Source organism: Echeneis naucrates, chromosome 16, assembly GCF_900963305.1.
Source record: "Echeneis naucrates chromosome 16, fEcheNa1.1, whole genome shotgun sequence".
In the NCBI taxonomy this organism is placed as follows: domain Eukaryota; kingdom Metazoa; phylum Chordata; class Actinopteri; order Carangiformes; family Echeneidae; genus Echeneis; species Echeneis naucrates.
In genome coordinates, this window is record NC_042526.1 from 6,382,110 (window position 1) to 6,395,058 (window position 12,949).

At 40.8% G+C, this 12,949-nt stretch overlaps 2 protein-coding genes across 2 annotated transcripts; both read left to right on the top strand.

The window, feature by feature from the left end:
* The first annotated feature begins 3,143 nt into the window (after positions 1-3,143).
* On the top strand, positions 3,144-7,437 carry spty2d1 (SPT2 chromatin protein domain containing 1). Its single transcript, XM_029523148.1, has 6 exons — positions 3,144-3,669; positions 3,978-4,092; positions 4,350-5,921; positions 6,486-6,645; positions 6,758-6,835; positions 6,952-7,437. The coding sequence occupies exons 1-6, from the start codon at positions 3,607-3,609 to the stop codon at positions 7,043-7,045; spliced, it is 2,082 nt and encodes a 693-aa protein (XP_029379008.1). The 5' UTR covers positions 3,144-3,606; the 3' UTR covers positions 7,046-7,437.
* Positions 7,438-8,324: 887 nt separating this feature from the next.
* On the top strand, positions 8,325-11,610 carry uevld (UEV and lactate/malate dehyrogenase domains). Its single transcript, XM_029522818.1, has 12 exons — positions 8,325-8,465; positions 9,096-9,180; positions 9,254-9,319; positions 9,410-9,573; positions 9,669-9,810; positions 9,892-9,986; positions 10,077-10,182; positions 10,356-10,526; positions 10,615-10,779; positions 10,992-11,079; positions 11,213-11,336; positions 11,446-11,610. Exons 1-12 carry the CDS (start codon positions 8,424-8,426, stop codon positions 11,608-11,610), a joined length of 1,413 nt encoding a protein of 470 aa, XP_029378678.1. The 5' UTR covers positions 8,325-8,423.
* The last annotated feature ends 1,339 nt before the right edge of the window (positions 11,611-12,949 follow it).

A 12,949-nucleotide genomic window follows, 5' to 3' on the forward strand; every position in this document is an offset into this window, starting at 1 on the left:
TTGAATTTAAATCAAAACTAATTGTTTCCTCTTGTTTCCATTTTAGGGTTTTCAAATGTGGTGTAGCTAAACACTGCGTGTTTGTTTGTTTATAATCATTAATTTACACACACACACACACATACACACACACACACACACACAAGCCAGATGGCTGGCTGCCCTGAGCCTGGCTCTGCCTGAGGTTTCTGCCTCTTAAAGGAAGTTTTTCCTTGCCACTGTCGCCAAGTGCTTGCTCATGGGGCGATCTGTTGGGTCTCTTTAAATAATAAGAGTTTGGTCTAAACGTGCTCTCTATGTAAAATGCTTTGATTTAACTTTGTTGTGATTTGGCGCTATATAATTAAATCTGATTTGAGTTACTGACTCACTGGGTAAGTTGGATGGATGTTGGATGTATTTTCTTCTGCAATAGTAGATCCATCTTATCCTCCTGATTCCCAGGCTCTCCAGACCTACCGTGCAGGACCTGGTTTTGGATTGTCACCACCATTTCCACCTGCAGCCAGCAAAGATAGCAAAGAAGTGGTGCAGTGTCACAAGGACCATGAAGAACACATTACAAAGAAGCCCAAATCATTTGTGCACCCTTTTTACAGAACTCTTCTCACAGCTCAAGATAAGATCAAGAGGCTGATTTCTGAGAATGAATCCCTGAGGACAGAAAATGCCAGGCAGATGAAGCAGCTTAGCAACCAAGAAACTTTGGAGGAGCTGACCTGTCTTTACACTCTGGTCAAGACAGACATGAAAGAAATAAAGGCCAGGATCAGCACACGAGAGCAGGCTTTCCAAGAAGAGAAGAAAGTCTGGCAAAGAGACAGAGGAATATGTAGGAGAGAAAATAGCCTTTCTTTAAAAAAGTCTCTGAATTCAAAGGGAGAATACTACCATCACAGATCTATCCAGCAAGGTGATCAGGGAAAGAAAGGATTCTGCCACTAAAATGAGGGATTAAAAAAGGGTGTAAGACAAAAGTGAGCCAGCTGGAGGAGGAAATAAAGGATAAGAACTTTACCTCTAGTTCAGTCATTATAAAAATGACTCGTACAATAAAACATCCTGACCTTATTGAGCCAGAAACGGTGGGAGCTCTGCCAAAATGAGACAAAGTGCAAAAGTAAGTCTAATGCTTTGGAGTAGAGTTTCAGGAAGATGCTGGCTGAAAAGTAAGATAACTGGCAGAAAAGAGGCCAGCACATGGAGAGAAATAACAAGCCAGAGAGGATGTCGATAAAACAAGAAGAGTGGAGGCAGAGGGCCAACATGCTCAGAGAGCTCAAACAACTGGTCAAAGAAAACCTCACTTCATGTTGTCTCTACTGATTTTTTTTTTTTTTTTTTACTTTGAATGAAATGACCTGGAAACGTATTTGTTTGGAGAAAATCATAATATAAAATCTGTATTTGATTTTTTTTAAACTAAGACTAATTTAAAGAGAAATATGTTTATTCATTTTCTTGCCAAGAATCAGAGAGTAAGGTCAATCACAATCACATGGATGTTTGTTCAATTTGAAGCTAAATTTGATTTCCAGAATAGTGTAGTTTAAAAAAAAAAAACAAATGTTGAGGCCATTGATTTGCTTGTGTTCACACTGTCATGCTAAACTCACATTTTTGCCAAAACATCCACTTCATAATTGTCTGTTTGTTTGTTTGCTATTGTGTAATTTTCTGATTCACTCTTGTGGTTTAGCATTTGTGCTGCAAACTAGTGTCCATTGGCTATATCTCTGTTGTAGATTATTTTATTTACAAGTCTGTGAAAGCTGATTATGAGGAAAAGGGCCTTAGACAAAATTATTACTGTCATTATTATTTTTGTGCTGTCATTATTGTTATTCGTGATGTTTAGATTCACACATCACATACAACATTGAAAATGGTTGAAGACTGAACCCAAAACAATAGCAAGCATGGTTGAATAATGTCTGGTGGTAATTTCACCCATCAACTGTTGTGAATGTGACACCAAGTTGTCAAGTATTTCAACTGAATTTTGGTTTATGTGTCCTCACTCTGGCAAAATTGAGCATGTGTGGAAGCACCTACCATGAATAGCTGGGAGCAAGCATGTGCTGAAAAGTCTTACTTTGAAATGTTTTAAAATGTATTTTCATTAAAATTTTGAGGAAGACTTCAGTCTATAGGATCTCAATTTTTGTGATGTTTTACAGAGAGAGAAAACATATTTGATACTACTGAATTATCATAAATTTAATGTCCAACCCCCTAAAGGAACAGCCTGCACATTATACCTCACAATACACCAAGATTTAAAAAAAAAAGTTGCAAATATAAATATTTGCAAATATTTACAGAATATTTGTAACGCTTCACTAATTAATCTTTGCTTCAGACTTAATAATTATTAATAATGAATAATTCAAATAAACTGATAAATACATCTAAAAGCACTGATTTGATTGTAAAAGAATAACAAGTTTAACACGACAGGGTAACACTTCATATCTCTGCTGTGGATTATTCTCGTGACAGCGACATCATGCGGTTAACACATGCAGAATGATTTTTCGACGGAAAATGCGTAAAAACACGCTGACGTGAAAAGCGGAAGTCGCAGTTAATTGCAAAAGTTGAAAAACGCCACATGTAACGGAAACGTTTCATGTTGAAATACTGTGTCTAGATAAATGTGAATAAAATTACCTTTAGGCTCTGTGCATTCACCGATGAAGAATATTTTTGGGGGATTTCCAACCTGTTTGACATCATGTTTTTGAGATACACCATTTTGATTTATTTGTCATTTAGTTCTATTTTTTGTTTTTTAAATTTACTTGCGGCAAAATATCGAGGCACTTTAAACATATTTCACCAATGTAAAAAAACGAAAAAAGAAATCAAGATGGATCCCCTCCTCTCTAGCCATATGTTGAAATCAGAAAAAGACGAGTCATACAAACGTTGTTGATTTACTCACCAACTGGCAGCAGAAGTTCGGCGTTGGCATCAACATCCGCCCACTTTTCAGACATTTAACGCGTTTACTTGCCAAACTAAAAAAGTTTTTTTTCTGATAAAACGTGTTCCGCTCTCCAGATTTGACGCCGACTCTTTAGAGGCCGAAGACGGAAGTTTGAGGGAAGGAGTTCTCTTATTTCCCTTCGCCACTCTCCGGACCCTTTAATTTTTTCAGTCTGTCTCGTCGTCAGTCTTTATCGACAGCCGACGTTTGTCATGGCGGAGTTTTTAGTGTTTTTCTTTGTCTAGGCTTTAATCACACAACTATTCTGATGGACTCGGCCTTAGTTCTGTGTGTTTTATCAGTACAAAGGGCAAGCTCCTCTGTCAGGCTTCTTGGCTGGCTAACGTTAGTAAACGTAAGGTTAGCTAACTACGATAGCATGTGCTAACATATGCTGATGAAGTGAAGTAGCGGTAACTGATCGAGGCACAGTTCCCCCCCCTTCTTCCCAGCCCTTATGTTTGACAAAGTTTTAGTTGTCAGTTTTGATAGAGCTATATCCTGAGCTATCTCATTTAGTTTGAGAGCTAAACGCTAACGCTAAGATCAGCACTCCTGGTTGAGTTTTGCTTGATTCGCATCCAGACAGCTAGCACTCATCACCTGCTACCAAAATGATGGACTTTGACAATATATTGGACATCGCCTCGCAAAACCAAGGCGTCAGCAGTGTACAGGTATGTTGGAGGCTGACACGAGAATCTTAATGATTTAGATTAAACAAAAAAAACGTAATAAAATGTAAGATTTGTGGACGGCCGGTTAAGCACAAATGCCAGCTCATCTGTCTGTGACTAGCTGCTAACTTCCACCATCCTGATTCTCCATACCGGATTATGAGATTTTCAAAATGTTACCTGTCATGTTTTAGCTTTACTCGTCAATGGGGCGATCAAAATGCTTAGTAACTCATGTCTTGTTGCCCTATGACCCAGGCATTGGGAAACTGTGAACTGTTCAGTAAATCTCGTCCCTCTCCTCACAGAAAAGATACAGTTTACAAGCTGGACCACCCAAAAAGGACCCAAAGTCGAAAGGTGTAAATCCTGCTGCTGTGCAAGCGCTCCTGAAGAAGCAACACATCGAGACCAAAAAGAAAGGTAACAATAACAGAACTGAGGTCATCGATCATTGATCACTCATTGAATTGATCACTGCAATTGAATAGTCATTTAAATGCTGTACTTAAATCCTTCTGATTGCCTAATATGATTTTCCTTTTATATGGTGGAATTTTCGTCTTGTCTTTATATTAGATTAGACTTGTATTTGACTTGTGTAACAACACATACACACCAACTTTTGTCTGATATAGAAGAAAACACAAGTCTGACGATTTTCCTTTTTTTTTTTTCAGAATTGCAAGAGAAAAAACAGAAGGAGGAATTACTTGCCAAGAGGGTTGAGTTGAAGTCGGACCGTAAAGCACGAGCCATGGCTTCAAGAACTAAGGATAATTTCAGAGGCTACAATGGTGTCCCAGTGTTAGGGCTTCCTAAGAAGAAGAGATCAAAACAAGATATGCAAGATGATAAATCAATGGATATGCAAGGATTTAGGAATTATTCAATTGACCCAGAGGAAGATGAGGATAACTATGAATATGAACAGACTGATTCAGAGCCAGAGCAGGAGTCAGAACCACTGAGACCAGGGAAAACAGCAGGTTTTAGTGGAAGCAGTGGTAGTAGCAGCAAGCCTTTGTCTAAAAAATCCAGTGGACCATCCAAACCTGCCCCACACATGAACTTTGCAGATTTACTGAAATTGGCAGAAAAGAAACAGTTTGAGCCAGTTGATTTAAAACCAAAGCAAGTGAAAAAGGAAGAAAGGCTCAGAACAGCTGACGAGATCAAGGAACTAGAGATGGAGCGTAGGGCTAAGAGACTGGACAAAAACAGAGACTCCAAGACAGAGAGGGAAAGAGATGGCAAGTCTCAATCTAATGCTAGTTCGATAAGAAAAAGCTCTCTGGAGAAGGAACAGAAGAACTCCAAGCCACAAAAGAATTCCTCAGAAAAACCAAGTTTATCCAGCGGGTCACTGAAGAAGTCACAGGGTGATAGAGGCCACTCTTCTTCCACCAGGCCGTCTGTTGGTGACAGAGAAAGAGAGAAAGCCAAAATGTCTCACAATGAAAGAGGCAGATCCAGGAGTAGTTTGTCAAGCTCATCTGGTGCCATAAGCAGTAAAGTTCCTTCAAAAGCCACGTCTCAGGTTTCAGCCAAGCAAGGGCCTCCCAAGCCCTCGTCCAGCCACAAATCAAGCACCTCAAGTGACCTTAGCCACAAAAAAGAAATCGCATCATCACTTCAACGAAGAACTTCAGGTATTCCTGGGACCAGGACCTCTAGTACTGGTGTAATAGGCCAAAAAAATCATCATGGGAGCTCCCAACAGACCAAGCCCAGTCAGGGTAACCCCTTGAAACAGGGCTCTGCATTGGGAGGTCACAAATATGGAAAAGAAGAACCACTGAGACCTGGAATGAACTCTTCAATAAAACCAAGTGGTAATTTAGTGACGAGAAATTCATTAGGTGGCCCTCCTAAGGCAGGGAGCCAGCCTCAGTCGAGGTCTGGAGGAACGCTCCAGGCCAAAGCTGGTGTCATTGCACAGGCCAGACCTGGGGGGAGCGGTCTACAGGGTCAGTCTAGAGGTAGTGGATGCCGACCTCCAGGAACTGGTCCTGGTCGGCCTGGCAGCTGGGGACCGGTTCCTGGACAATCAGTGGGCGGCATTGGATCAGGTCCTGGAAGACCCAAATGCACTGTTGTATCAGAGACCATCTCATCCAAGAATGTTGGTGGACCAAGACCTGGAGTCCTCCCTCGGCCGGGCATGCCTCAGAGACCCGGCATGCCACCCAGACCCGGCATGCCACCCAGACCCGGCATGCCACCCAGACCTCTGATGAATAGACCACCAGGTAAGAACCGGGGAGATCTTAATGAAATGATGTAACATCAGACATCAAAATGAACTATCGTTACAAACTGTCAAGGTTCAGACACATGAAGCTGCTTAACAATAGTTGATATTTCTCTCTCACTCTCTCTCTCTCTCTCTCTCTCCCTCTATATATATATATATATATATATATATATATATATATATGTGTGTGTGTGTGTGTGTGTGTCAATAGATAGGTAATGACGATGATATATGTAATGATACAACAAACGACAGTCTGAGTATACAGTCTTAACCAACAGTTAGTACAACACGGCATTTGTTTGTCAAACTTAATGTGTGTCAGCAGCACTGCCATTGTTTTTGCGTCAGAGAGCAGCGACATACATACACAAAACATGAGTTCAATGCCATCATTCAAACAAGAAATGTTCTCCTGTAAACTCTAACTGTCAAAGGATCCTTTCCAATGTTGTAACATTACTTAACTCCCCAGGCAAGACTGTACAGTATGTTAATATTCGTGTGCTAAACTTTAAATCCTGCAAATCCCAAATGAATTTCTGTATTAAATTTTTAGGTACAATGTTGCCCCCAATCACATCTGCCTACAAAAGGAAATATGAAGATGAGGAAGATGATTATGATTCAGAAATGGATGATTTTATTGATGACGAATGTGATGACACAGAGGAGATTTCCAAGCACATTAAAGAAATCTTTGGCTATGATCGCAACAAGTAAGCTTTTTTCTCTACAAACACAATTTTTAAGATAAAGTTTTGTTTTGTTTTCTAAGTCAAATTTAAAATGTACATTAAAAAAAGCTGCATTTGCTTCTAACTTCCACAGATACAAGGATGAGAGTGACTATGCACTTAAATTCATGGAGAGCACCTGGACAGATATGCAGAAAGAAGAAGCCAGAAGGTAAGATGAAAATAAGCCAAATTATGTGTCCCATCTGTCCTGAAAACTGTACTGTTTACCACCTTTCTGTAATGTTTTTTTTTTTTTTTTAATCGTTGTGGTTTTTTATACTTTAGCCTGAGAATGGCTGTGCAAGAAGACCTGGAGGAAGAGAAAAGAGAAGAAGAGGAGATTAAAAGACACATGGCCAAGAAGAGGAAAAAGAACTAAAATCCCAGAGTGAATGAGTAAATGAACCCTGTGTCTCCAAAAATCATGGAGCAGTAGGTCTGCAGTCTTAACACATGAAGTGACTGTGTACATCCTAGGCCTCTTTTGTTTTCCTCCCGATTTTCTCACTGTTGGGACCAAAGCTTGGGAGTATAGTGACATGTCACATTGGCTCAAGAGGAAAAGGGAGGAAGAATTTTCATCAGAGATGACCTGAAAATGTTAAAGATAAAATATGCACAAATCATTCAGGAGTTTTGTTGCTCTTACATTTCCCTGTCATTATTTATTTCCCCCACTCAGAGCAGGGCTTACACTGTCAGCAGTCCTACGTTTAAAAGGGAACTGACGCGCAAAGAGAAATATGAATATGGAAGCATGCTTTTTTTTTTTTTTTTTTTTTTTTTAAAGACTAACAATGACGTGTAATACTAAGTGCTGATAACATGCTATTTTTTAGCAGAGGATGATGCATATTTTTCCAAACAAACTTTGAGTAAGAAGTCAGTTGAATATGCAGAAAACATTGCCACTTGATGTTTTTGTGTGTTTCTCCTTCAAAATGATCTGATAGAAATGGTTACATAAAGGATTTTATTTGATCAGCTAATTTTATGTCAGTGTTTTTTCTTGGAAAATGACAATCTTAGTAATATATAAAGTAGCTGTGGTTCACTACGAGTGTCACTGTAGAAAATGAAACGAATTGTAGTTCTCAGTGAAAGCAATGAAATATTTTCTTTCCATGAATTGTTTGGGTTGTTCTTTTGTTTGTTTGTTTGTTTGTTTGTTTGTTATTTCTTTCTTTAAATTATTAATTATCTTCAAAGAAACTTCATGGCTGGTGAATTTCATTGTTCATTACATCAGTGTTTTGTTTTTTGCTTTACTGAAGTTTTATTTATAAGTAACATACATTACACACATACATTGTACCTTGAACAATACACAAAACTGCGACGTATACAAAGATACATTAAGGAACATGGTAGAGGGCGAGCGGAAATAAAAATAAACCGAGAAAATGATGATTTTTTGCATTAAAAAATATATTTTAAAGCTTTAAAGGGTTAGAGTCTTTATAGTTAGTCTTGTTAGTGCATATTCAAATTGAACGGATGTTTGATGTGAGAAGTAAAAAAATAATCGCCGTCCGTGTAACGGGACCGACGTCAGTATCTAGCACCCGGAAGTCGGCCTTTTGTCCCTTATCGCTTGCCGTACATGATGCGTCATGCTCCGGCAGTCGCGTCACTGAAACGCACCCTCGCCATGACTGCATTTTAAAAGTTTGCGGAAGTTTTGAGAGCTGAAGTTGACGCAGACTATCAACAACACAGAGCCGGAGAGAGCCGCGTTTCGGTCTTAACCCGACTCGATGGAGCTGAGCTCAGAGAAGATCCAGAAGATCCTTTCTAAGGTCGGTCATCACATGTGGAACTTTAAAACTCAGCCTCAGATGGACACTTCTGGTTTGGGTGCACGCTGTTTGTTAGCTCACTCCTCTAACAGGCTGAACCAGCTCTGTCACTGTACAGACACATGAGTAAACTGGTGTTAACATCACTGGCTCCATTTTCTTTCCAAAGCAAATCCAGTTGAAGCAAATGAGGAATACATTTCTTCTTCAAATTCTTCAGCCTGTCTGTTGCCCACAGACTTGTCTGTCTGCCTGTTTGTCTTTTTGTCTGTCTGTCTGTCTGCCTGTTTGTCTATCTGTCTGTCTGTGTGTCTGTCTGCCTGCTCGCCTGTTTGTCTTTTTGTCTGTCTGTGTGTCTGCTTGTTTGTCTTTTTGTCTGTCTGTCTGTCTGTCTGCCTGTTTGTCTTTTTTCTGTCTGTTTGTCTTTTTGTCTGTCTGTCTGTCTGCCTGTTTGTCTTTTTTCTGTCTGTGTGTCTGCCTGTTTGTCTATCTGTCTGTCTGCCTGCTCGCCTGTTTGTCTATCTGTCTGTCTGTCTGTGAACTCCACCAGTGCACCTTTTTATTTCCAACAAATGTCCTCACAGTGGTAATACGTCTTCATTAGCTGAAATGTCACTGCTTGATTTTTAGTACAAATTCCATGATGTTGCTGTTGAGGAGCTGCAGAAAATCCACAGAATCTTCCCTGGGATAAGCCCGTTCACCGGCACATACAGTAAGTTTCTCTGCAAAAATGTATTTCATCTTTGACCTAGAAATGTTCCATCACTTTAATACTTCACTTTCAGCATTCAGTGACGGCACACAGAAGGATCTCCTGAAATTAATTGGCAACATCCCTGTGAAGTATGAAGGTAAGATTGAGCTGAGAGTCAAAGAAAATGTTTCGTATCCGACGTGGAGTCGGGCTGTGATTGTGTCAGTAACACGTCTTTATCCCTCAGGCCACTCCTACAACTTCCCCATCCAGCTGTGGCTGATGGACTCATTCCCCTTCACTCCTCCCATATGCCTCGTTAGGCCGACTCCCAGCATGGTCATCAGAGAGGGCAAGCACGTCGACCCGAGGGGGCGCATCCACCTGCCAGGTCTACACAACTGGGATTATGTACGGTTTTATACTTTCTGGGTGACAAAATCTTGGTGCAGATGTGTTTGTGCGGCCTCATCAGTTTTGCTGCTGCTTATTTTGCTCTCCAACAGCCCAAGTCGTCTGTGGTGGGTCTCCTGAACGAGATGATTGCTAAATTTGAGGAGGATCCTCCTCTGTCGTCAAAGACCACGGGAGGCAGCAAAGACCCACAAGAGCTTCTGGCGTTTGTGTCCAATCTTCAGATCAATGATGGTGCGTCTCTTGATGTGCAGCTTGGTTCTTCACAATCAGATAAATATTTGCTAATTTTAGCTAAACAATTGCACATTTCAGGTGGAATAAGTCACCACCATCAGACAATCAACAAAGTATCAGTGATTGGAGGAGGAGATTTAGGAATGGCTTCTGTGATGAGCATCTTAGCTAAGGTGGAATCAGCTCTTCATGTTATCTTTCACACTTGAGTTAAACCCCTCGCGCTGTTTTTCTGACGGTTCATTTCTCCTCCTTTCATGCAGTGTAAAGTGGATAAACTGGTTTTCATTGATGTTGCCGAGAGCTCTACCAAAGGCGGCAGTACAGATCTAGAGATTTTCAGAATGCCAAAGGTGGAGGTGTCTAGAGGTATGTCAGTCTCTGCACCGACACACAGTAAGTCTAACAACTGCTTTCCTGTAGCCAACCCTGAACTCTATAAATCCCTTCGGTGTTAATTCAGGGTTCACAGTGTCTATGGCTGGAAACGGCACACTTTTACTGCAATGTTTGCTAAAGGACTGACGACTCTTTTCTCTTAGACTTGTCGGCATCTGCAGGCTCCACGGTTGTCTTGGTCACTGCCAATGCATGGAGCAGCGAGCAGTCGTACGTTAGCGTGGTTCAGACTAATGTGGACTTGTTCAGAAGAATCATCCCAAATCTTGCACGACTCAGCCCCAACGCTGTGATGCTCATCGCCTCGCAACCAGGTGAGTAACCATGCCAAAGATATTTCCTTAGAGGGACACACCGCTCTGTAAGCTTTCATTCAAACTTGCATTTTTGCTCCAATCCCAGTGGATATCATGACTCATGTTGCCTGGAGGCAGAGCGGCCTACCTCCAACAAGGGTGATCGGAGCTGGATGCAACCTGGACTCAGAGCGACTCACTCAGGTTCTGGATATAAACCTGAACACCCACAAACTAGCCTGGGTCATAGGCGAACTTTCAGACAATAAAGGTGAGGCACAAAGGACCCATGAAGCATTCACATGTAGATTTGGCATCAGTTGTCGTTGTGAATGCCTGACTGAACATTTCCACGGACTGCTCCACTGTTCTATTTTCCACCGCAGTAATGCTGCCCTACCAGCTCGTCATGTATGCTCTCTCCTTTCTTCTGACTGGTGAGGGCCATGTGTAAATGACGCATCGCTGTTTTTTTTTTTTTAGTTGCTGTGATAAGCAACACGGGACTGAACTCCAGCGTGCAGCCAGAAATCGCTGCAGGATCCAGCGCTGCCAAGCCGTTGTTAGACAGGTAACTGTGTGAATGACAGTCAGCGAGCCAGCCTCACAGCAGCCCTTTAGAATTACTGTCAAGTTTAAAAGTGTTTTCTATTATTATATAGTTTTTTTTTTTTTTGTTGTTGTTCACTTTTCTGTTTTTGTAGAGCGTTTGAAATGATGAAGAGCAGAGGCCAGCGGTCGTGGTCTGTTGGTCTGTCTGTCGCCGACATCACAAACAGCATCCTGACAAATAAAATGAAGACCCACTCCGTCTCCACATTGGCTCAGGTATCATTACACAGCATTTTCACTGGCGACCGAGGCAAAGTTACAATGCAGGTGGTTCCAAAGTATTTGATGCTACAAGACTTGACAGGTTCATGTTTGTGTGCTTTAGGGCTGGGGGGGCATAGGTGCAGAGGTGTTCCTCAGCCTGCCATGCATCCTGGGATCGAACGGTTCCACACGCCTAGCAGGAGTGTCGCTGGTGCAGGAAGACGACTCCAAACTCAGGAACAGCGTCACGTCTCTTACCAATCTCATGAGTCAGCTCAGACTATAAAGGAAATCAAATCAGATCAAATTGTGTGGGCGTCATCTGCAGACTGGCTGGCAGGGCGGGACTCTGCCCGACGCGCCCTGAGCACACGGGACAGTTTCAAATAGCTATTCACACTGGTGGACAGGATGCTCGTCTTAAAATGTGTGTAATCATTTGACCAATGATTTGTTTCTCCACTGTCTCGTGTATTTAATGTGGGTGAGAAGAGCATCTGAAGGATTAATGTACAGATTGCATTTTTTGTATTCAAATTTACCAGCATTATGAGAAGTTAGTCATGTAGCCACAAAAATTGCAATATGGTACATGAATGTAGTTACAGAAATTCTAATCGTAACAATGCATGTATTTTTCATCTACTATATTTTGTCAATACACATCAAGTTGTATGTGATAATGTATTTATTGTTATTTTACCCTCCTAACCGTGAACTCATGACTCTGGAGAAAATTAGGACAAAAGCAGAGGAAGTATGAAGTGTGTGCGTTATGTTGTTCATAGAGCTGGAAGATTGCGTCACTGATCATGCAGTTTGTGTACTTTAATAGCCTTATTTTCTTCCTTAGTGGTATTTCCATATTTAATGACCGTAGGAAAGCTAAACATTTAAACTAGTGTTCCTCCTACTTTTGTTTACTTTGTACTGTGGTACAGATGTTGTACTGTTAAAGCCAAAGGTAAAAACTAAGCTGCAGTCAAACTACACAGTTTTATGGGTGTGCAATAAAAGTCTGACATTAGATGTGGATTGTCTTGTGTGGGGGAAAGAGAAGACGACAGGAGAATTGAGGTTCATCACCTTTTATAAAACTGAAATAAGTAGATTCTTAAATGTACACAAGCTTTGGTCTGAGACTTTTGCAGCACTGATGTCAACCAAGTCTGTAAAAAGAGCTGTGATGTACAACTGGTGGTCAGATCACATGACTCCAGAAAACCAAGTGCAACATCCAAACTCTTCAGGTGTGAACTTAAACAGCCGGACCAAAGCACGCGAAGAAGCTGTTATACATCTGTTAACATCTTACTGACATGAAAAATGCTTCTTTAGCAGTGACCTTGAAACTGCTTAAAATGATAACTGAATACTTAGTGAATTCCAAAACTTCTTGGTAATAAGAAAGACCAGTGCAAAATAAAGAACACAACTGATGCTGAAAGACTCTACGTAATGTCATATACAATATAATATGAAACACTATGAACATGTTTGTCTACTAGGTCCTTGTAAAGTATATTATGGCTCAACTTCCATTTATCAAGTACTTGATTTGAACAATTAAAATAAACAAATGGTAAAGTCGCTACAATGGCTCTAAATTATGGCTGTTACATTTG